The 22,920-nt window shown below is 40.9% G+C and overlaps 1 protein-coding gene across 1 annotated transcript; it reads right to left on the bottom strand.

The window, feature by feature from the left end:
• Positions 1-19,035: 19,035 nt before the first annotated feature.
• On the bottom strand, positions 19,036-21,274 carry tpbgb (trophoblast glycoprotein b). Its single transcript, XM_031740309.2, has one exon. The coding sequence runs from the start codon at positions 20,951-20,953 to the stop codon at positions 19,637-19,639; it is 1,317 nt and encodes a 438-aa protein (XP_031596169.1). The 5' UTR covers positions 20,954-21,274; the 3' UTR covers positions 19,036-19,636.
• Between the last annotated feature and the right edge of the window lie 1,646 nt (positions 21,275-22,920).

Raw genomic sequence — 22,920 nt, 5'->3', positions numbered from 1 at the left:
TTTCTGTCAAAATGCCACTTTTCTTTTCTGTTGCAACACGTTCGTACCTTCTAGAGAGAAAACGTGAGTGTAACATTTCTTGAAGTGTGCTTACCTTTCTTTGTCTATTTTCAGCAATGGAGGGTGACAGAAGTTCAAGCGAAAGACCTTGAAATCACAGAGGATATGTGGGATTTGACTTAACTGGCCCCTTCTAAAGTTTTTAGTAACGGTTAAAACGCAGGTTGCTTCACTCGAAAGAAAACCTTGTAATTCCACAATGATAAGAAAAACAATTCCGGTTACATTTTGGACACAGAGCATATCTTTGCATTGTTCTCTCAAAGAAAAAAAAGCGCATTTGAATGTTGGACCTGCTTGTCTCCACTGCTTCTCATCTATAAGAGAGCCTGTCCGTGCTGTGCCTCTGGCTGGGGATCTTGCAGTGCATTGTGTCGACTGTAATAGCTTCTGTAACAAAGTAAGAAATGATTCACTTCAATTTGCTGAAGGCTACATGCGTTGTACTGTGCTGTATGCGGTGAATGAATCACGACCACGATACACAGCATTTAATGTAATTTTTGTGGAGGAAAGAGGGCGGGGGAGAGGTTTTTATATCTACTTTAATTGCAGTGCGCGTTATTATCAAGAGCAGTTAGCAGGGACTTTTTCAACAGTGATGGCTTTATAATTACTATACAGTAGGTTTGACTGTCACCCTTGGCAGTATCATACAGTGGCCTTTGCACATTTTTATAAAATGATCATTTTAGTACACTGACAAATCGAACCATAGTAAGAAAGCAGGAGGAATGTCATTCCTCACCCACACTGAGTAGAAAAGGCCAATTAAATTCATAAAGAACTAGTTGTAAAAGTTTCCTTTTTTCCAGCATTAGGTCACAAACAAGCAATATGTTTTTACCTAATCTTGACAAACATACACCTTAGCTCAGTTTTAAAAGGGATGAGATTTTGCAATATTGAAAAGTAACCACGGTGCTCTAAGATTAATGGAAAAGAGTGTATGTCTTAAAGGACCTGTGGTTATAAGATATGCTGTTCTGCCAGTGGAAACAGTCCAATGCAACTCTAACTGACATTTGTAAAGAAATAACCCAGATGATTTCATCAGCTTTTTTGCAGTACTGCTGATATCATCCAAAAAGAACTGATATTTAATTTCCAAGCTGTGCTTCTGCTTGGTAGTGGTAGTATCAATGTACTGCCCCTCTCACACAAGCATAATGAACCAAGCTGTAATACCTGAGGATGAAAAAGTAAGCCAATGTGAAAGGGACCAAAAGCTGTAGGTCATCAAACAGCCACTTGAGCCAGATTTCAAAGATTATTACCCACAGACTTTACAGCTTAAAAACACTTACAGCCTGGTACAAAAATGTTTTTAGCCTCCATGGATAGTTTTCCTTCTTCATAACAACTGTATGAGGTGGGTGAATCATTTTATAACTCATATACCTGGATACTGGTTTTAGGTAGGTATACAGGTATACTGGTGTTGGGTATCACTACAAGCCTTATTTCTGCTAATTGGAGTCACTGACCTGACCTCTCTGTTTGTGCTCTTTGTGCCTTTTGGAGCATTTAAAATTAATTATTCATTTAATAATATGGCCTATAGTGTCGTACAAACAGTCCAAGAAAACAAAAAAGCTAACTCCCCCGCTCCTTGCTCCCAAGGAAGGACCTATGATGCCACAGAGTTTGCAGTTTTACAACCGAATATTTTATTTTTCTTTGAAGGTAGGAAATGTCAGGGTGGGCATGGACAAAACAACAAACAAAACGCTCTAGAAATGACAGAACTAACTTACCTCCCATGAGAAATCCAACAGAAAATACAGGCCTCTTACCTGTCTCCCTCACCTAAACAGGAGAAAAAAGGTTTTGAAAGAAAAAGGCTTCCCACCCCTACAGCTACCAGATCTTCTAGCCACAGAAACATAATCACACACAGTACACAGCTAAACATAAAGTACAGGGATAAATGCACAGCTTGTTTGGAAGCAGGCAACAAACTCTGTCATAGGTTTCCTTATTTCCTAAATAGCCAGTTAGAGGGTCATCACGGGCAAGGCCTAAAACTTGTAGATGGTAATCTTTTGGCACTGCAGCCTTAGTGACCACATCACACTCTCATCCAGACACTGGAGACCACTTACGTAGCAATACACCATGGTCAAATAGTACGACACAGGTTGGGTTACATGTGCTTGTTGCCTGGCAGCAGACAGGGAGGCAGACAAAGTAGCATCAGACTGCTGAGCTTTAATGAACTGCTCTCTGTCTGTCGCCAAACACAAGTCATTTGGTAGCACATTAAATGACCTAGATTTATTTTTTTATTCCAGGAGAAAGCTTAACAGCAGTTTTAAGCTCCTTCAAGAACGTATCGGAAATGTCCACCACATCACCAAGGTGACGGCCTGGGCACGAGTAACCACGCATGCCGGTAAAACTGAAGAGACACTCAGCCCAGAGGTGGTATGAACGAAAACATCTGCAGCAGGATTTTCAGTGACTTTGGGTGTGGCAGGAAACACCTTTCCCCGAGGCAAATCCTTTCCAAGAATAAGATCAACACCAGCAACTGGCAGCTGATCTTGCACCCCCACTCGCACCCCAGAGGGGGGAAATAGGGTAAATGAATGAAGCGGCGTGCCAAACATACTCATTCTTGCTCCCCACATCAACAAATCTGAGCCACAGTATGACTGGTCAGAAAAAGGCACTACACCACATCGCGCCACAGAATGCTTTGCACTGGTATCCCTTAAAATCGTGACTGGAACTTGGTCCCCCTCACTCCCAGTCAGTGAAAGAAAGCCTTTAGACATAAAAGGCTTGAACACCTCATCTATCTCTACTGCTGGCAATCTGGCAGACACCGGTTTATGCTGATCAACAGTAGATTGACCCTACAGGAGAGTTTTTATCCTTCAACATTTCTTTCTTTCTTAGCACCAGGCAAAAAGCAAAGAAATGACCAATTTCTTGACAATAGAAACACCTGCAGTCACCACATGACACCATGAGGTTGTGCTGGGAAACCTGAGGTGACCGTGCTATATCCACACCAGGTGTCGCGCCGCGTCGGAGATGAAGAAGCACCCTTGTGAGTCAGGGCAAACTCATCAGCTAGGACAGCAGTGTTTGCAAGACACACAATTTCGAAATTTCTGTCCATATGCTTTAGGCACCAACTCATAACCATGCAACACTGTAGCCTTAACCACATCATAATCTAAGCTTCGGTCCACTGAGAGGCTAGCACCTCGTGAGCTTTACCAACAAACCTACACTGCAGCAGTAAGGCCCAAACTTCCTTTGGCCAGTTCAAAGCATTAGCAATACGCTCAAATACAGCAAAGTATGAATCCACCTCAGATTCTCTAAAGGGTGGTACCAATAATGTGCTTGCCTACATCAAAGCAATCATGGGAAGATTGGGGGGCTTGCAGTGTGAGTGGTGATTGCATATTAAAAAGGTTTGCAATTAGCATCAAATCTACTTTTCTACACATATTTAGCTGCTGTAATGTAGGATTTCTGGCAAACTCATCTAACGCCAACCTGAAATATGTAGACACAAACGAGATTATACCTACGGCACTTACCCATTCAGTCTTCAAGCTGTTGTAACCTTTCTGAAACCTTGTGCTGTAACGTACGCCATAATATGCGTATCAGTGCCAGCTCCAGTTCAGTAGCATCATTTTTTCCCCCACCTATTGCCTGCTGCTTCTTCTTCTGTCATTACTTTTTACTAAATTGACTGGAGAGAATGGATGAAGCTGAAGAGAGAAAGCCTGCTGCTAGCTTTGATGTTGATGGTGAAACTGCAGAACAACACAGGCACATAACGCACAAGTATAAATGCTGGCAATGATTTTACTGCAATTAGCAACAAGAAATGAGTCAAACCTACCACCAAATGTCTGATTTGACTCTTACAGGTTTTCAACATAAATTTTGAGGCAATAACAATACCAAACTCGCCACTTCCAATCCTACAAGGACGTGCTTGAGTTTGTTATGTCATAGACTCGACATCGAGTTAACAACCTTTAAATTAACTATAAGGAGCTAGACTGTGTGTATAAAGGAGGTTTAGTGTAGACAGCGCTTTAAGAAAGCAGGAGCAACAGCTCCAGCGTCTGTTTAGGGAGTAGTCAGAAACAGAATGAGCAGTGTTTTGGCAGCAGTCAGAGAACAAATGCATATTCAGCGTGGTTATGTTGGGAAAACAGAAGAAAATGAGACAGTTTGCCTCTTACATGTAGCACAATTGAAACAACATCACACAGTTTCTTTAGTTGCTGGGATCATACTATATTATTCTGGTTGTTTATTTAATTCATCACATTAGGTGATTTGAGCCATCGGTTCTTAGCATGAGATGAGTGAGGAACATGATGCCACATCTATGATGGGTCATCTGCACTATGACCTATCTGTGCTGCTTCTGGGTGGAAGTTTGGCTGCGGCACAAGGGAATACAAAGAACAATGTAGGCTTGATGCCTGCCCTGTATGTTCTACCCTCAGCCCGCCATAACAACAAGAAAAATTGCTTTACTTTCTTTTATATTACACTGTTAAAGAGTTTCTATACAACTTTTGAAAGGCACTGGAATATATTCTTCCACCTGAAAAAGAAAAGGAAAAGTTTAAACACAATAAAGCACCCTACAGTTTTTTTCACATAGCTACTGCTGTCTGATTAATGAAACTGAAATTAATGATACTTTTCTTATTCTGTTCTTATGCTTTATGGTATATTTTAAAGGTAACAATCACCCCATAGTTTCCTCTCCTCGTCTGTATAATTAGCATTAATGTTGTTCTGGTAGAGGAAAGTAAGTTGAACCCATAATCAGCTCTTCTGGAGTTTAATTCCTGGGAACATTTCAAAAGAGCAGTTTGAACTTAAGCTTAATGTGCAGCTTTTGTCTGTGAGCCATGCATCTCTGTTGTTTTCACACCACTAAATGATGCCTCTCAGGGATGTCAGCGTCTCAAGCAGGGGATGTTATTACAGCAGCCCTTTTCCTCTGATCTTCCCGTCTGTGCTTGTTATCCAATAGCTCCTTTATCACTCGAACAGCCCCATCATCATAGTTCAGAGTCGCTGCGGAGGAGAGCGGCAGGCCTCGAGGACTGGGCTTATGTCACCCGGCTGTGGAGCTTATAGGGCGCTGCGTGTACATCTTCACCAGCGTTCATGGTGAAAGCGCAGCTCCTACTTAAGGATGCTGACTAACTGGCCAATAGGGAGGATGATGTGATTACAGAGTGTGTGCATGCCCAGTCGATCTGTTGTCATTAACATTTTACGCTCCTCTTTGTAACGTCAGTGTAGCACAGCATTATTGCCTGCGGCCTTGGCCTCGCCGTAACCCTGCCAGGCTTGTTCAGGATCACTGCTGATAGAAAGGAAACTGTTTGAAAACTCCCTTAATGGGAACAACAAGGAAGAAGTGTTTCATTTTTCCTCAACAGCTGTCTGTTTGACTTTGTACCCCTCATGCACGCGCTCGCACACACACACAAACGCAAACACAGCCACACCTATCTGGTCTCGCTCTCTCACTAATTAAAGATGGAGTTTACCTGAGTCTGTGAAGGTAAATTAGCTCACAGTCTGCAGTTCTTGACTTTCAAGTTGCTTATTAAAACACCATCATTATATAATTACATATATACACAGCACTTGTAAAATGTTATATATGCTATATGTACATTTTAAGGTTTAATGAGATACTCTTGCACTTTAAGAAGAGCCCGATGCCAAAACGAACTGGTTATCTGAATAAGAATACTTTAATATTATTGCATCATAATATTAATTTATTTTTAATCAAAAGTTAAAAAATAAGATGCACTTTATAAATAATATATTTCATAAGTCAAAAGGAAGAGTTGGAATTAGTCTTTTGCTGAATGTGCTTCTGTGGTTATTCAGCATTAGCTATAGAAGCTGTCTAATACTGACAGTAACATGTAACAAAAGCAATAGTAACTAACTCATGAACTAACTCTAACTCATGATTATGAGCTGTTCTGGCTTGGCCAGTGGTGTCCGGGTTGCTCTCATGTCTATAAGCAGTTCCTTAGTCTTTGCCACGTTAAACTGCAGATGGTTCTGCTCGCACCACACAACAAAGTTGTCCACCACAGCCCTGTACTCTTCCTCCCACTACTGAAGATTCATCAGAAAACTTCTGAAGGTGGCAGGTCTTTCTGCAGTAGCTGAATTGCGTGGTGTACAGGGTGAAGAGATATGGAGAGATGATGATCCCCTGCAGGGCTCCTGTGTTGTTGACCACACTGTCTGAAACACATTGCTGTAGGTGCACACTAGAGAGGCAGCCACCTGCATCACTGTGAGTTTTTTACCTACTAGAGCCACTCTGATGGTGTTGAAGAAGTCAAAAAACATGACTCTCACAGCGCACACTGGCTTATCCAGTTGGGTATAGACACGCCCACAGGTCTGAATCTAAACTGGATGGGATCTATCAGTGGGCTAAGCATAAGAAAGAAATCCAGGAAAGAAAGAGGTCCAGGTTGAGTCTCTCCACATCGTGATGTGTGATGTGAGTGCCACAGCTCTGTATTCCTTAGGGCCACTGGGACATGATGTCATGGGGATCCTTTTGCATATACAGGCTTTTCATCTTTAAGGAACTGCCTGGTTCTCAAAGTTGTTGGGCACAGAACCAGAACTCCAAGGCTCATGTTGTCACGCCCCGCAGACTTGCCTGAGTGATTTCTTAACAGCTGTCTCCTGATTATGTCAACAGTGAAGGTGGCTGGAGTGAAGAGAGTGGTGGTGTCCTGATCTAGAGTGTCGAGAGTGCAATGTATCTGGGAACCTGGGGAGCAGGTGTGAAATAGGCTTCAAACAGTAGGCTTAAATCTGAAATTCTGAGTTCGCTGTGGGAATTTTTTTGTGGAACATACATGTATTTGTGACTAACTGAATAAACCATACACAGAGCACTGACCAGGCTCTATCCATGAATGCTCTACAGTGCTATTTTTAAGCACAAAAATCAATATTTTTTTGGCTTTGTAAGTGACATGAATGGCTGTACCTAGCTCCTCACTTTTTCCCCCCGAATGCACTAACTTGGGAGTGACATCACTCCTGAGTTCCAGACACAAGGACTGTGAAGAGGAAGAAGGAGAGAAGGAATGGAAGGTAGTTGGTGATTGTAGGCTTCACTGCTGCTGGTTGTCCTGAAACTAGTGATGGTCTTCATGCCTCTCCAGACCTCCCTTGCATTGTTCGACTGGAGTTTTCACTCTGGCTTCCTCCTGTAATTGCCCTTAGCCTCCTTGATTGATGTATTCAGTTCACTTTGAACTGTTCTCACCTCCTCCCTATTGCCAGCTCTAAAGGCCGTCTTCTTCCTGTTAAGGAAATGATAAATGGTTATGTTGAGAGAGATTCAGATCCTACTTCAAATTTATAGCACCTTACTTTACAATTACAAATATGATTTGTAGCTTCAAATGTATTTCATTAAACAGATTTTTTGAGTTGCATGAAGGAGCAAGACGTGTCCATCATGTATTATGATTATCTGATAAATGTTACATTCACCAGTTACACTTTGGGAAATAGGTTAACTTAGGACATAGATTGTAAATCAAAGCCCAAAATTAATTGCAACATGTTACTACATTTAGCTCCAAACTTTAGAAAAAAGGGAAAAAGTTAAGTTTAGATTTATAATATAATATAAAATAAAATAATATATATTATACAATGCTTTCATCCTCCATCCATACATTCCCTTCTGCTTATCCGATTCAGGGTGGCAGGGGGGCCTGGGGCATGTCCAACCTGTCATGAAACAAGAGGTAAGGCCCCGGACAGGTCCCAGGACCAGTCTATGAAAAATCTAATACAGAGAGACAGAAAATCAATCAAAACTCACATTCACACCTATAGCCAGTTTACATTCACCATTCAACCTAACAAGTCAGAGGACATGGAGAGAACGTACGGAGCCACGGAGAGAACATGCAAAACCAGCAGCCGGTGAATTCAAATCCAGAACCTGACGACTAACATATATAAATATAAAATTTAAATCTAAATTTTAAATACAAATATCAAATCTAAATTTAAAATTTTAAAAAATGTTACATTTAAATAGTAAACCTAAATGTCATGGTTAAAAGTAAATAATTATCTGTTATACAAATTTAAACTGCTGATCAGAGAAGCACCAAAAGAAAGCTTTATGAAAACTTTGTTGCCAAACAAACGCTACCTGTATTCACATAGTTTACTAAAGATCACAAGTCCAGGACTAACATAAGCTAGTTTTTGACCAGTACTGGGCTAATGTTTGCCAGATTTGCTACTATTGCTTAAAGCTATCCACCGGACACACTGTGGAGGCTGTAAAGTTTATCGGCTGCTCCTAAAATGTCCCTTTCAAAGTATTCACCTACATTTCTGGGCATGCTGGAAGACAACAGGTTAAAAAGATCATAGTGCTGCTGACTGGACTCTGTAAATATGCATATCTACTAATTACCTGTCACATTTACGTCCATTAAAGGTAAAGTGATTTAGTTATTCCCTCACCTGATTTTTGCTATATGCATATCATACCTATCTCTCCTAATATATCATCATAGTGATAAAGGTCTATATTAAATCTATAGTAGATATAAAAGAAAAGGTTAATATGGCCTATATGCATGTACATATAATATTGTATTTTATACATTCAGCTATGGTATTGACTGATTGTGTTTTTATGTAAAATCTGATGTAATACATGTTCCTACTGTCCTGGTTAAATAAATGCCCGACTATCAACACTCAGCTCTTTTTATTACCTTGTTTTAATTTAAAGTTCAGTCGGGACATTTCTGTTAGAAAAAGAATAAAGTGACATTATTGTGTTACTACACTTCAGTAAACGAGTGTGCTTCTATTGCAGCTTCATTACTTGCAGATATAAAAGATTTAAGGGAGAAAACGAGTTTTCAGGAAGCCAGGAGATCTTTATCAGATGATTGTGAGTCACATTTTAAACTCAATGTGACCTGGCTGGATTGGAGCAGAGGAATTTTTTTTTTTACCATTAACACGGAGCTCGCCTCATTTCATTAATTTACATATTCTCCATCAAATCAAAGAGATATTTGTGGAGTAACAATGCCCCACAGACATCATTTCAGAACTTTGGCTGCTTTTTTGGCTGCAATCCCCATATTTCTGATTTACAACGATTCATCTCAAATAAATGAATCTTTGACAAAGTGTGTCTCTGCGGGGCGAGGAGAAAATAGAAGTTGAGGGAAAGATAAGGGGGAGGGAGACAGTATGAGGAGAAACGGTACATTTTGTCTCAGCTCCTTCATTCTGACGACTAAGAAGGCCGTGACTTCACCGCATACCTATATAGTTACTGAACCGACGCCTCTTTAGACCGCCCACTCAATGACGTATAAACAGGAGGACCAGTTGTCAGATCAAGTATTCTGTTCATGTTTATCCTCACATTGTTAAAGGGATTTGTGAGGGAGTGTGATGGATTAATCCTTCTTGAGCTGTGCTTTTTGTAAACTCCAGTGAATTTAGAAATTTTGCTGCTATGAAGGAGGCCTGGGAATTCATCTCAAAATGCAAAGTAGTGACAATAAACAAGTAAGAAAGGTCGTAGCTTAGCAAGTGTAGTATGGAATATGTCAGCAGGTATGTGAGCGATCAGCACTTTACAAAAGCTAATTGAGTTTCTATCCTTCTCATCTCAGATTGGCTCGTGTACAGAAGGGTAACCGGAGAGATCTAGCTTGCCCAAAGCGTTGGCTTGTGAATAGTAATGGAGGCATCGTCAAGTACTATCTGATGTCTACATATGAAGCTCATGTTACACAGCACTTTAAGAATGCTGCATGTCATCTGTCGGGCGGGGTGGGGGCTGTCTGTGGCTCTATCTGAACCCTGTTTCATTATTCTCAAGCGCTGCTGCCAGACTTTTCTGGCGTGGAGACTCGTCTCATTTCATACAGAGAATAGAAAATGACAAGATGGTGTGCAAAGGGGCGGAACGGCACACTTGACAACTGGGGGCAGAGATTGTAACAGGAGAAATGTGAATGTAAGTATTTCCACGTGCACTGAAGCTGCTGAGAGAAAAGGCTTCACTTGATGTCTTGAATATTATGCACATGTATGAAATGTTAACAAGGTGTGGGGCACTAAAACTGACAAAGTGCAGGAAAAAGTCCAATTTAAACCTGAAAGCTGCTATAAAAACTGCAATTTTCAAAATGGTGTCTAAAAGTAACATGAAATGTATATTTTTTTTCATGGACAGTTCCTTGGAAGCACATTTACTTTCAATATCAGCATCATTCTAGATGATAGTACTCATGCAGCCCTTACAGTGATGTCTATGGGGGTAAAATATTCCTGAATACACTTGGGAAACTATTGGATGTCCAAACATTACTTTTGTTGGACAAGGTTAATTTGTTCTTTGTAAAAATGCGTCACATTAGATATAAAAATGTTCAGTTTCATGGTCAGACACCAGTTTGGTCAAAATTGTACAATAATTGTTAAATTAGGTAAAAATAACCTTACAGAACTTTATCAATTGGGTCACAAAAATAAATTATATTTGTTGTGGATATGCATTATTATGTAATTTAACTATTACAGTCCCATGCTTTGTTTATGTGTGGCCATAAGCAACAAGACTAGCACTTATTTCCTCTACGTGAGGAAATAAAATAATAACTTTTAACATAACTCAGTTGAAATCCAATTATCACTGAAGTGCTCTTGATGTATGGTCCAACTTAACATATCAAGTTTAGGAATTCTTGCCGATATGCACATACAAAAGTCACCAAATTATCTAAAACACAAATCTAGTAATTTCAATGCATCTTTATGTCTTTTATGCATGTTGTACCTTTAATATAGCTTTTCCCCTGTACTTGCTTTAGTTAAAAGAGTAGCAGCAAGAGGAGCATATACAATATTTGCAGCAGTGATTTAGATGGTAACAATGGTCAGCACCTACTTTGAACAAATTTAACTCCAAAGACGCAATGATTTTTAAACTTACTAAATACTAAAACAGTATTACACACTGCACACAGTTTAATACAGGTGATAATCCAGTGGTCATACTGCACCGGTTCTCCTCTGTGACGTTTTCGTGATGTTTTGCCATTGATCCTCTGTAAGACTCGCCTTGGGCGGCCAGAAATATCGCGTAAGATCAGCTTTCACATTATCGTAAACAAGAAGAGCATGTGTTTTTAAACCAAGTGTGCATAAAACGAGCAGAGAAGTGCAAGTTAATCCGATGTGGCTGCCATGTGTAAAGAGCCATGAAAAAGATAATTTGAGGCAGCATAAATTCTTGTTTCTTCTCTAAGTGCTGTAGCTGAAGGAGTTGACACAGCATCCACTTTAGCACCTCTTGTACCAGCAGATTAATGGCAGGAACACAGTTTTCATATTCTGTGTGGACCTTGTTATACTGATTCTTCAAGGCCTGCTGAGCACTCTAATTTGGATACGGAAAAAAACGTACATGTTTTTAAATGGGGGTTTTGCACCACATGACCTTGTAAAAGCAGTGCTGGATGGCGTGATCAAGCTCCTTCTGGCTGTCTCTGCTCCCGTTGCTTGCTACTGTTCCGCTGAGGTCATTACTCATTGTGACACCCTCCGCTGATCTACATCATATTACAAAGCGTTTAATATTGTTCCGTGTTGAACGCGTGGCCTCGCAAAACAAGCACCAAAAGGCCAAATTAAATACATCATCGCGATAGTTTCAGTGCACCTTCCGTCAGCAAACCCTTCTCGTGTCTTGCAAAACTTTTTTAATTTTTGCTTTGCAACTTTGGTTTGACATTCTGGTTGATTAGCAATTGATCACCTTATGTGAGAAAATGCACACACTATGCAATCAAAACCTTTTCACATTTTACCTCCTGAGGTGTTACGTGTTCAGCCCAGCATAACAAACAATTCTGAGCTTGCATTTGTTTTCCACTCCTGTTGTCTTCAGTCCCACCCCCCACTGCAAAACTGGAAACTGCACAAAGACAAGAAAAAAGATGACTTTCCATCTAACGATCCCCTATTTTTCCTGCTCTTCTTTAAATTTCATTCATTTCTTGCTCTGAGATGGTACATACTGTAGCTGAGATTACATAAGAACCACTTTACCATACAGCACAAATGTGCCTCAGAAAGGTTGTGCTGTATTTGCACATTAGGGAAATAATTGCTTTAGATTAGATTGTGAATGTGTTTTGTTTTAATCTTTATTTTTCTGCCTAATTGCATTTGTGTACCTGGTTGGAGTTTGTCCATATAGAAATGAGAAGTCCCGGCTTAAAAGCTGATAGCATGCTGTGATTGAAACCACTGTAATGGAGCTTGTAGAGATTATTGTTTCCAACTGCTGCCTAAAAAGGTAGTATTGGACTTTTGACCTTTTTTCAGTCTCTGCCAGGAAATCTGATTGTAATCTGAGAAAAAAAAAACATGAACTTCTACAGTTGTGTTCAGATTACATGATAAGATCTAAAGTTCCAGACTGCTTTCTTTGTAATGAGATTTGAGCCTCATCGTCAGGAACAGGAACGCACTTGAAATTCTCCACAGGAGTGAAAGTCACCAGATGGCAGAAAAGGTAAATAATTCCACACTGAACCAGAGCTCTGATGTCAAAATCTGATTTTAATTTTTATACTCACAAAATTTCACTTCAAACTCAAACTACATTTTACATTCATCATTTTAATTCCATCTATAAACACAAAATCTCAAACATCACAGTACAAAAAAAGGCTGGCATGCATTTCTGTAAATCGCTATAATACATTTATAAAACACACATCATTTGCCAAGACTGTGCTCATATACCTAATGCTTTCGACAACAACTCGGAGCTGTGAGGCCCTGATTGTGAGTCAGTGTAAACACGCTGTTTGTATAGGCGGACTGTAGAGCAACATGTTTCCATGAGCTCAGGGCTAAAGGTGCAAGGGTGTTACCTGGTCCAGATCAGGTTTCCAGACTACCAATCAGGTGGTAACACTTCCTGCGGTAATTTAAATCCCTTTATTTCTACCTGTTGTCTCTGTGGGTGAGAATCAAAGAGTAATTCACGGCAGCTAAATAAGAAAGAATTGTCAGTATTACTCTATGTATAACTGGATTATTATTAAGTCATCATGAAAATCATTTTACAATCCCTTCATTTTGTTTTAAATAAAAACATCAATATGTCTCAATATGTTGTCCCATTGTCTCTAGATCATTAATAACTCTTCCTGAATGCACCATTCTGACACCTGATCTGAAAGGTTTGTGATTTTTTTTGAAAGCTCTTACTTCTCTTTTTAATAACAGGGAAACTGTGATAATAGATGGTCATGGTGCGCCCACATTCTGCTGAAACCTTTAGTTTGAGAGGGGCAGGAAATCAGAAGACAGTCAGCTTAAAGGGAGAGGAGCTAAAATGGCTTATTTCAGACAGTGGGTGAATGAGGGGTTCAAGATAAACAAGGGTGTATTTGGAATGAGTGAATCATGCAAAGCTACTCTTCTAGAGCCCTACAGTAAAAATATGGAGCTTTAAATTGGCATAACAGGCCCACTTTCAGCCCTTTTAAACACATTTGCCTGCTACCACTTCATTCAAAAAACAAATTAGTGTGAAAACACTCCAACATGTCACTTTCAAGCACTTGGTTGAGGCCATACATTAATCAGCTTCTGGTGGGTTTTTAAAGTGTTTGAAAGGCTGCCTTTGAGTTACTGACATTGCTAGAATCAGGCAGCTTTCAAGTCTGAGTTCATAGAAAACATATTGATGGAAAAACACGGGGCTCCTTTTGAGACCGGCCCATTGATCAGCCATGTTATTGAGCGCTGAGAAATCAACACGAGAATCAGCCACGTGCGCCTGATAGATTGTTAGGCGCACAGGTAATTTTCAGCAGAGTGAGAAAGAGTTGCACAGCTAAATAAATCTTTACACGGGAGGCGTTCGGTGCGTGGATCAGTCTGTTTTCGTAGCCGCGGAGGTAACACTCAAGTATTTTTATGTCAAGATATTCCTGCAGTAGACTCATCAGAGGTGTGAGCTTCATCAAACTGAAATGTGAAATAACACAGCCAGGTAACCAGGGTTACTCATGGGGCAACTAAACCATGTTTATCTGCAGAATTTCCACAAAAATCACTTGAAAAAACACAGGAGCATATGATCTACCAGGGTGCAATAAGAATCAAATGTTCTTGGCCCAGTTTGTTGAATATCAAGAGCTTTCTGATGTGTTTAAGAGTGAATTTTTGATGTTCTATGAAAAACTTATTGAAGATCAAATCTATCATCCAAACAGACAAAGGCCACAGGAAAGGCTAGAATATTATTAACATTTTACAACCATCATGCTGTTACTCAAACTTCTTAAAAAAAACCCCAAACAAACCCAATGACATATGACATAACCCCAGCTAATCTACACATAAAGGTCACTGCAAATATGCATTTTAGCATCTTGCAAGCATCTTACTAAGTTCCACCTTTTATATTTATTTTTCTTGTGGCTGCTGGATAGCTTCACAGCATTTGTGTCCTTTTCTCACTCATCCCTGCATTTCTGTCCCTCAAGCAGATGTGGCAGATGCTTCCGGTTGCTGGAAAAGGCAGCGGCACTGTCAGCTCAGATCCGTCTTCGTTTACGGGGGCTTGTGGTCGTCAAGCCCTGGTGTGGCTCAGCGGGAGGCCGGCTTTCGCAGCAGGCTCAAGCGTGGCATCATAAATCCACATTAGAGAAGGACAAGGCATCGTAAGGGGGAAGGAGAGAGGCTGGGCCGATAACAAATACACCAGGACCAGCAATGCCCTGACGTACACATAAAGACCTCATAAAAGCTGTTACACAACCTTTAAGGATGAGGATCAGTGTTGGCGATTTCTGTACCTCGTGTTGCTTTGTTTAAAATTGTTATCTACAAAGCATGCCCCCACACTCACAACCGCCATTTACATAGTCTGATTTTTTCTTTTTTACTAAGGGAAAGGTCAGCAGCTGGGGCAACGTGCCAGGTGTTTGCGGAGCAGCAGACCAGTGCGGTGTGGTGAATGTAATTACGGCACTCTTGCAATCTGATAACCTGCCAGCCTGTCTCTCAACAGTAGGAAAGTGCACTGGCATATTAAATGTGGCTTAACAAACAGGGAACAGTGTGTGTGTGTGTGTGTGTGTGTAGGCAGTATAATGGGGTAAGTGTTCTGTCGGGTTTTCAGGAGTTTTCATCTGTAGGTGTTTTATTATTCAGTTCTCAAAACACTGACAAATTTCAGACCTTCTGATATATAAAATCTCTAATGCATTGCAACTTCAGTTTCTCTTTGCTAGGAGGCTATACTGTGTACACCCAGGTTATGGGAATGGCTGACAGTAACAAGGGAGGCACTTTTGTTCCTCAGGTTTATGCACAAGGCTGGGTTTGCCCCCTGGGAGGTACGTCTGTTGTCTAGAAGGATGCACTACCTTAACAGCAAAAGTCAGGGAACAAAAGTCTCCTGTGAGCACTAAAGGACAGGTAAGATGACAAACTGTTACATAATCAGCTGCAGCCTTAATCTCCATTATCAGCTGTGATACTGGCTCTGTGTCTCGCTGGATGCTAAGATGTGGCTTCAGCTGCGTGTTAGCTGAATAAAGTGGGGGTCTTCGAGAGCAGGGTACCAACATTTCTGTATGTTTAATTATTTAAAAGGCTTGCTTTTGCACATTTACAATCCTGGAACTTATCAGGAGAAATTACATACAGATAATTTCTGTATGTTTAATTATGGGACAAAGTCTCTACTTTTGCACATTTATTTAATCCCCCTGAAACTTCCACTTCCTGCTCACAGGAAAACACTTAAAAACATCTCAGTGCCATTCTCGGGAGATTTTTAAGAAAGAAATAAAACATACTCCATGGTTTTTATAACAAATATGACCTGGGCCTAGAACATGTGTCTCTAGGGAAGAAGTTTACCTGATTTGTCTAACAAAATTTGTGTAAGATAACATAAATATGGGCATTTGTGTAGAAAGGAACTAAAAAAAACATATTTTAAAGGGTGGATCATAGTAACTAAGCATACTGAACATAATTAAACATATTAACTTACCATACATACAATCTGTACAGCACAAAGTAAAACAAGGCCTTAGTTTCTTATATCTGTCTTCTTAAATATGAAAAGCACTCATTTATAACAAAGAATTAATATTAATTTAAAATAAAAAAATGACCTCTCAAGCATGTACAGAGGTTTGAGTAGAAACCTTTGTGGGTAAGTATTCATACAAGAGGCAACAAGTAAGTAATATATGTACCAGTTGAGCCTCGGGTGCCAATATCTGTAACAGTATCTGTTTACTAACAAGTACGACCATCAGTCCTGCCCCTGTCTGGAAATTAGCTTTAGCCGGTGGCCCTAACAGACTGCTGAGGGAGTCCAGAGAGAACACCACTTCCTCACTGGACCTCACTTGACACCACAAGTCAGCAGCCAGCTATTTAGACATCCAGGCTGCTTGGAGACTAGAGTTAACGATCACAAAGGGTTCAGAGACGGTGTCGTCATGCTTAAAGAAAAGAAAGCCCTCCCCTCACTCATCTATTACTCTGCTTCCCCTTCAGCCATTCATTCTCTCCCTTTTCTCTCTCAGTGTAATTACACCTGCTCTGCCAAGCGTAGCTTGAGGCGTGGCTGGGCAAAAATCACTTGTTAATATGAATCTGCAGATAGTGTGTGAGGAGGAGAGCTACTTACTGATGGTCTCTGTGGAAACATTAGGCTGTAAGCAGCCTGCACCTGTACGCCCCTCCTGGGGCGGCCAAGTGAGAATCCTCACTTTGGGGAATAACGTGTGCATGTAGAATGAGACCATCCATTTTCAAAAATCAGCCGGCAACAATTTCGAATGCACAGTTAGGCAAGGGCTTGTTTAATGGGCTAAAATTTCAGTGCTAAAGCGTGCATGAGGAAGGTATAAATCAAAGGTGACATTGTTGAATTAGAGGACACACACATTGCAGACTAAAGTACCCTCCCCATCTCTAAAACTGGCAAAGCTGTTGTTTGAACCAATGGCTTGATAGATGCAAGAGTTCCACATGGTACGTGCAAAGCTAAAGATAGTATAGATAACACCACTATTATCGGTATCAGATTGATACTAGCATGACTGGACTGATACTTTGTTTCTATCTTCTAAGTTCATTATATAACCCACTGAATTCTATGAAATTCATTATTTCTTTCTGAAATGAAAACATTTGCCTCAAACATGCACTATGAAAAATATCCGAACCTTTTTGTTTCTATTTATCTATATCTGATAACACATTTAAATCTTGTTTAGAGACAGGCACATTTACATTTCAGGTCCCCCAAAACCCAGATTCAGAATACATGAAAAGCTGAAAGGTGTGTTTTGTTGTGTTATTATTGTGAAAAGTAAAAATCACAGTGATTTAGTGGTCACTGAAATGTGTTCAGAATTTGCAAATTGATGACGATTCATTTCATAAATCATGACACACTGCTCTCCCCTCCATAAGCAGCCTTAATAAGTCAAAAGTATTGGTAGTGATATCGTCAGTGCTGGCCCTGTATTTATTTGGTATCACATCGATAAATTTGCAGTATCACACAGCATTACCTGCCACGTCTGTCAGGAGACACACAAAGCATCAACACCAACCGGAGCACCAGATAACACAGACAGCGTTCCACATGACTTCCCTTTCTGATATCCAACAAGTCTAACCAGACACATCCAGAGACAGTCTCAACTACAGCAGCAGCAGCAGCTGATGACAAAAGCTCTTATTTTTCCCCCCTACCCTGAAACACACAGATGTGCAGAAACACGCAGGCCTGGCAAAACTGTGAAGGAAATCTGTGCAAGAGGCACGCTGCGTGCACTGGAAATAGCATGCTGCGGGCAACGTGAGGCCAGTCGTTAAAGAAATTTAGGAATAGGGAGATGATTCTCTGTAATCGCTTTTTTTTTTAAAGGCCAAGGAAGTTCACAGTTGTTCCTGCATGCAGACACAACAAACATCATTAATTTGTACTGCTAGACGGCAACACGCATGGCATCCCCTTCAAAGGAATACCACGCATTATTAAATTATTAATCCATACTATAGTGGACAACATGAAAAAAAAGAAAGAAAAACACTCCAAAACAACAGCAACTGACAGTTGAGTAAAAACACTAATGACTTACTTCCAGGGATGCAAGTTCCCCTAAAACAGGGTTACATGAAAAGAAAAGCTGCTTGAGCTCATTTCCATAATACCTCCGTGTGCCCCCATGAGCACCAGCATCTCTGGTTCGGTTTTCCTTCATTTGCATGTGCCATGGAGCGACACGAACACTGAATTTTTCCTGGGTTTTTGCAGCTGGAGCATATTGAAATGCTTACAGTAAACGCTGGTAGGAGCTGTTAGTGGTGAGATTAGTCTTCTGGCTGCAGTGCAGGCTCACAGACATTATTCTGGGAGGGGGGGGGGGTCGCAGCAGAGCCAGTGGTTCTTTATCAGACACACAGCGTGAAGTAAATTGGACCGGAGATAACAGTTGGGCTACTCTCATCACCTTTAAACCCGCAGACAGAGGCTCATTTGAATTCAGGACGTGTCCTCTATTCAACATCAGAATTTGACTCTTTTCCACAGAAAGTTGCTTGTTAATGAGAACACAGCCGTACACTGTTACCCTGGAGATACTATAAGTGGCAAAAGTGCAAACGTTTCACACATTGCTGAGCTCGCTGACAGCTGGAGTGAGATTTAGTGTTTGTCATGTGGTTTTTAGCCGAGCTGTGGCCCTGCCTCGGGAACGTAAGTGTGTGTGTGTGTGCCCGTGAACTCCTTCATCACAGCCTTGGGATCACGTTCCTCAGACTTACAATTAAAAGGCCCTCAGTCGAGACAGATACCAGCAATCCAGAGGCATTTTATTCAGCTGAATATCATCACAGGAGAAAAAAAAGAGCAATCACATCCACCTAATAAATCCGAAGAGCTAATGCAGTGTGCACTATAATCATTCAAAAGAAGGCATACTGTATTACATGTTCATGTATTAAAAACAAACTCAAGCAGTGTAACATTTGTCTGCAGCTGAGGCTTTACGAGAAGGATGCAACGACTGGCAGCGTGTTTTCACCAACTATTCTTTCAGTTACAAGTCAGTTCCCTTCATTCGTTTATCCTTTAGGGGAAAGTAAAAATAGAACATATCACTCTTTGCAACTGTCCAGAAAACCCCTTTGCCATGACTCATTGTCCATGCACTGTTACACAGAGACAATGCTGCTGACATCGCAGCTGCCAGGTGACTGGTACGGGACATGCGGCAGTGGCTGATGGGGAAGTCACTAAGGGGTGGGTAAAAAGGAGCGGCGACAGGTGCAAAGTCTGAGTATTATCATGGGGTGGGGGGGAGGAAGACTTTCATGCAAATCTTAATAGTATAAAGTCATTTATTATCTCACTGCACGGTCCCAGGCCAATGCCACGCTGTACGCCCCCTCTTCACACATCTGAATTGATGCTCAGGTTGGCCAAACGTGGGTCAGAGTTTATCTCATACCTGTAATGATACCCCTCCATGTGGTCCCTACAAGCATCCCGGATGTTGTACATCCACCGTTTGATGCCCTTTCTGTTCAGGTAGAGCACCAGCAGGAATATGACACCGATCAGGGCCAGCACCAGTCCCAGGAACACGTAAGAAGTCCCCAGCACACCCTTCATCTCCATCGAGCACTTCAGCTCGTACTTCTCCAACTGCAGAAGCGGCTGGTGTCTCAGGTCCTTGGGGTTCGTGCAGGTCAGGTTCTGGACGTCGACGACCTGAGTGGAGTTCTTCAGCCACATCAGCGTGTCCTCGATAAAGCAGTTGCAAAGCCAGGGGTTCCCTGCCAGCTGGATGCGGAGGTCCGGCTTAAGGCTGAACTCTGCCATCATTTTGCTGGACAGATGTTTCAGGCTGTTGTTCCTCAGGTCAAGTTCACGCAATGGGGGCACTTTGAGAGTCCCGTTGTGGATGTTGATGATGGAGGTGTTCTGCAGGCTGAGGCTGACCAGGCTGGAAAGATGAGTGAATATGTCGCTGGGAAGAATCACAAGGTCATTGTTGGACAGGTCCAAGACTGTAAGATTGACGAGGTTCCCGCTGCGCAGGAAATTTAGAAGCTCATCTGTGGTGGAGTGATTGTGCAAAGACCTACTGAGGTTCAAGTGCTGCAGTTTAGTGTCATTGGGGAAAGCGCTTTCATTGAAATTCTGGAGTGTGTTGTTGCTCAAGTCCAGCCGCACAAGGTTTGGCAAGTTGTTAAATGCCATCGTATCCACATACTCCAGCTCATTCCCACTGAGATGGAGATCTGTTAATAGCTCCAGGCGGGTTGGGAAGGAGTCCCCACTAATACGAGAAATGCTGTTTCCTGACACAAATAGAATTTTGGTGTTGTTTGGTATGAAATGCGGAATCTTGTCCAAGTCCTTGTTTTGGCATTTCACAGTTTGTAAGGAGCACAAGCATTCCTCCGGGCACCCGTGACCGGACGGCACGATCGCGAGGAGGAAAAGTAAAAACATCACGCCGGACTTTCGGAGCCTCCCTCGCGTGCCTCCGCAGTCACTATCGCACAACGTGCTTAACATGCGCCTCTTGGAGTTTGAAAACCAGTGTGCGCAGAGCGTGCGTAAAGAAATCGCTTTTAAAACAATCCAAGCGTGCGACCCCTGCTTCGTTGTTCGTCCGCGGTGTGGGGAACAAAGGAAAGTTTTTCTAACACTGTTTCCCACGTTTATCCTTTCGAAAAATGCCCCTAGTTCCAACTCCATACAACTACCGCCACACCATCCTTGTTTATGATGAGTCTACATTTCAGTGAAGCAGGCAAACTTCTCCGATCCTGTTTCTTTGTCTTCCCAGTCTCAGGCTTTTCGGAACATTAGAGGTACAAGATATTTTTCCCCTTTTCCTTAGCAAAACAAGCAAATCCAGAATATTTCTTTTTCTTTTTTTTTTTTTACATCCAGTTACTTATTCCGGCTGCTGGTTTCCAAACAGACAAAACTCTCGTTCTCCCAGAGGTGCCATATATTACATACGTATTTCCAGCATTCCGCTCCTCCTAATCGTTGCGAGTCAAGAGGTAAAGACCAACCGCAGCAGCACAGTGCAGACCATTGCAAGGAGGGAGCGTACCATTATTCAAGAAAAGAGGGGGTGAACAGAAAACTCCCACAAGTTTTCTTCGGCCTTCAGTTTTAATTCCACGGTCATGATGATGCTTATAAGTGGTTAATTTTTTTATAAACCTAACCTGAAACTCTTGTAATATTCATAAATTGGCTCGCAGCTAACCAGTATGTATGAAGAGGGCTGAATAGTTCATCTTAAATGGGACACGGGCTTATGGATAGTTTAGTGTGGAAGTGTTAACATTCATTTTATTCCTGAAAATCGCAGTTACTTTCTGTATTAAATAATAAAATGTTCTATATAGTCTCAAAAAATCAAGAACAGATTTAAAGAAGCAAACCAGTCTGGCTGTTGGATTAAGTGTGATATATTAGAAAGAACGATACACAGCACTGTCATTATTAGTATTATGATGTGAAGACATTATGAAGATGGATGGAAGGGTTTTGTGCTCATGCACACTTCAGTTGTTTTCTTACATTTTAAATGTTAATATGTCGCTGTTCTACCCTACAGGAGTCTAGGTTTCCTTTTATGAATAACTGTAGCGTTTGAATTGAATGACTTGTCAAACACAAGTTGAAAATAAGTGTAATGAAGCTCTAATAACTCATGAAAAAAACTGAAGCGGTACTTGATATTCTAACTACAAAAAGAGGAGGTGACCCTGCATGAGGAAAGGGAGGGAAGGTAAAGGATTATCAGTCCTTATTGCATTTATTAATTCTAGTTTTTACTAAGCCACAGACCATGAATCAGTATTTTGCACTATTTAGTTAAAAGGGAAAAAAGGTGCTTTCATGTGGTCTCTTATGTCAAAGGGTCACCAGATGCCCTTGCTAACCTACTCATCTGGGGACAGTTTGTTTACATGATGAATCTTAAATGTTCCACTTTACCCACTCAGCTGGAAATTTTTACTTGGACAAATGAAGGTAACATATAAACATATAGAGTCTAGCAAGGTATTCTTGTCCCACTTTACATAAAATCATTCCACCTAACCATAACCACTTGTTAGTGTATTCATAAATGGTATTTCTTGAACCATTATTCCTTTAGGTAGCATAGGAGTGGCTTTGTTTGTTTGTGTGTGTGGCTGGAATCCTGTGGGTAAAAGTATCTTGATTTAAAGGCCTACCTTAATGTTTAAAATTCTGTGCAGTTCAGCACAAATCACATTCGATAAGACATAGTCTCCATGAAAAAAACCCACACATCTAGCCTAAAGGGACTGAAAAGCCAAAAGAAAAATGTTAATGGAAAGACATTCATCACTTGATCTACTGATAATGCCTCATCACCGAACATATATTTAGTGCTATTTATAAGAAAGGGGACTTTTGTATGATTCAAATGCTTTACTATTTCTTTTAACCATCTATGAAGATAAATGAGGAACATCGTGAAGATTTTTTGCATGTCAGCAAAATACTCAATTAAATAACAATAAAGAAAACACAAAAAGTGCCTGGATATTGTGTATTAATATAGTACTATATGTGTAATATCTAAACATGCTTTTGATCCCCATTAATTATGGCATAACTGTTTGGCTGTAATTGTACTTGACTGGGGCCTTGTAGTAGAAGCATCATCTGGG

Source organism: Oreochromis aureus, linkage group 11, assembly GCF_013358895.1.
Source record: "Oreochromis aureus strain Israel breed Guangdong linkage group 11, ZZ_aureus, whole genome shotgun sequence".
In the NCBI taxonomy this organism is placed as follows: domain Eukaryota; kingdom Metazoa; phylum Chordata; class Actinopteri; order Cichliformes; family Cichlidae; genus Oreochromis; species Oreochromis aureus.
This window is presented reverse-complemented; position numbering and strand designations above follow the sequence as displayed.

Bases quoted from the DNA above. Each gene is read 5' to 3' on its own strand.
- tpbgb (XM_031740309.2), bottom strand. From the start codon at position 20,953: ATGGAGTTGGAACTAGGGGCATTTTTCGAAAGGATAAACGTGGGAAAC.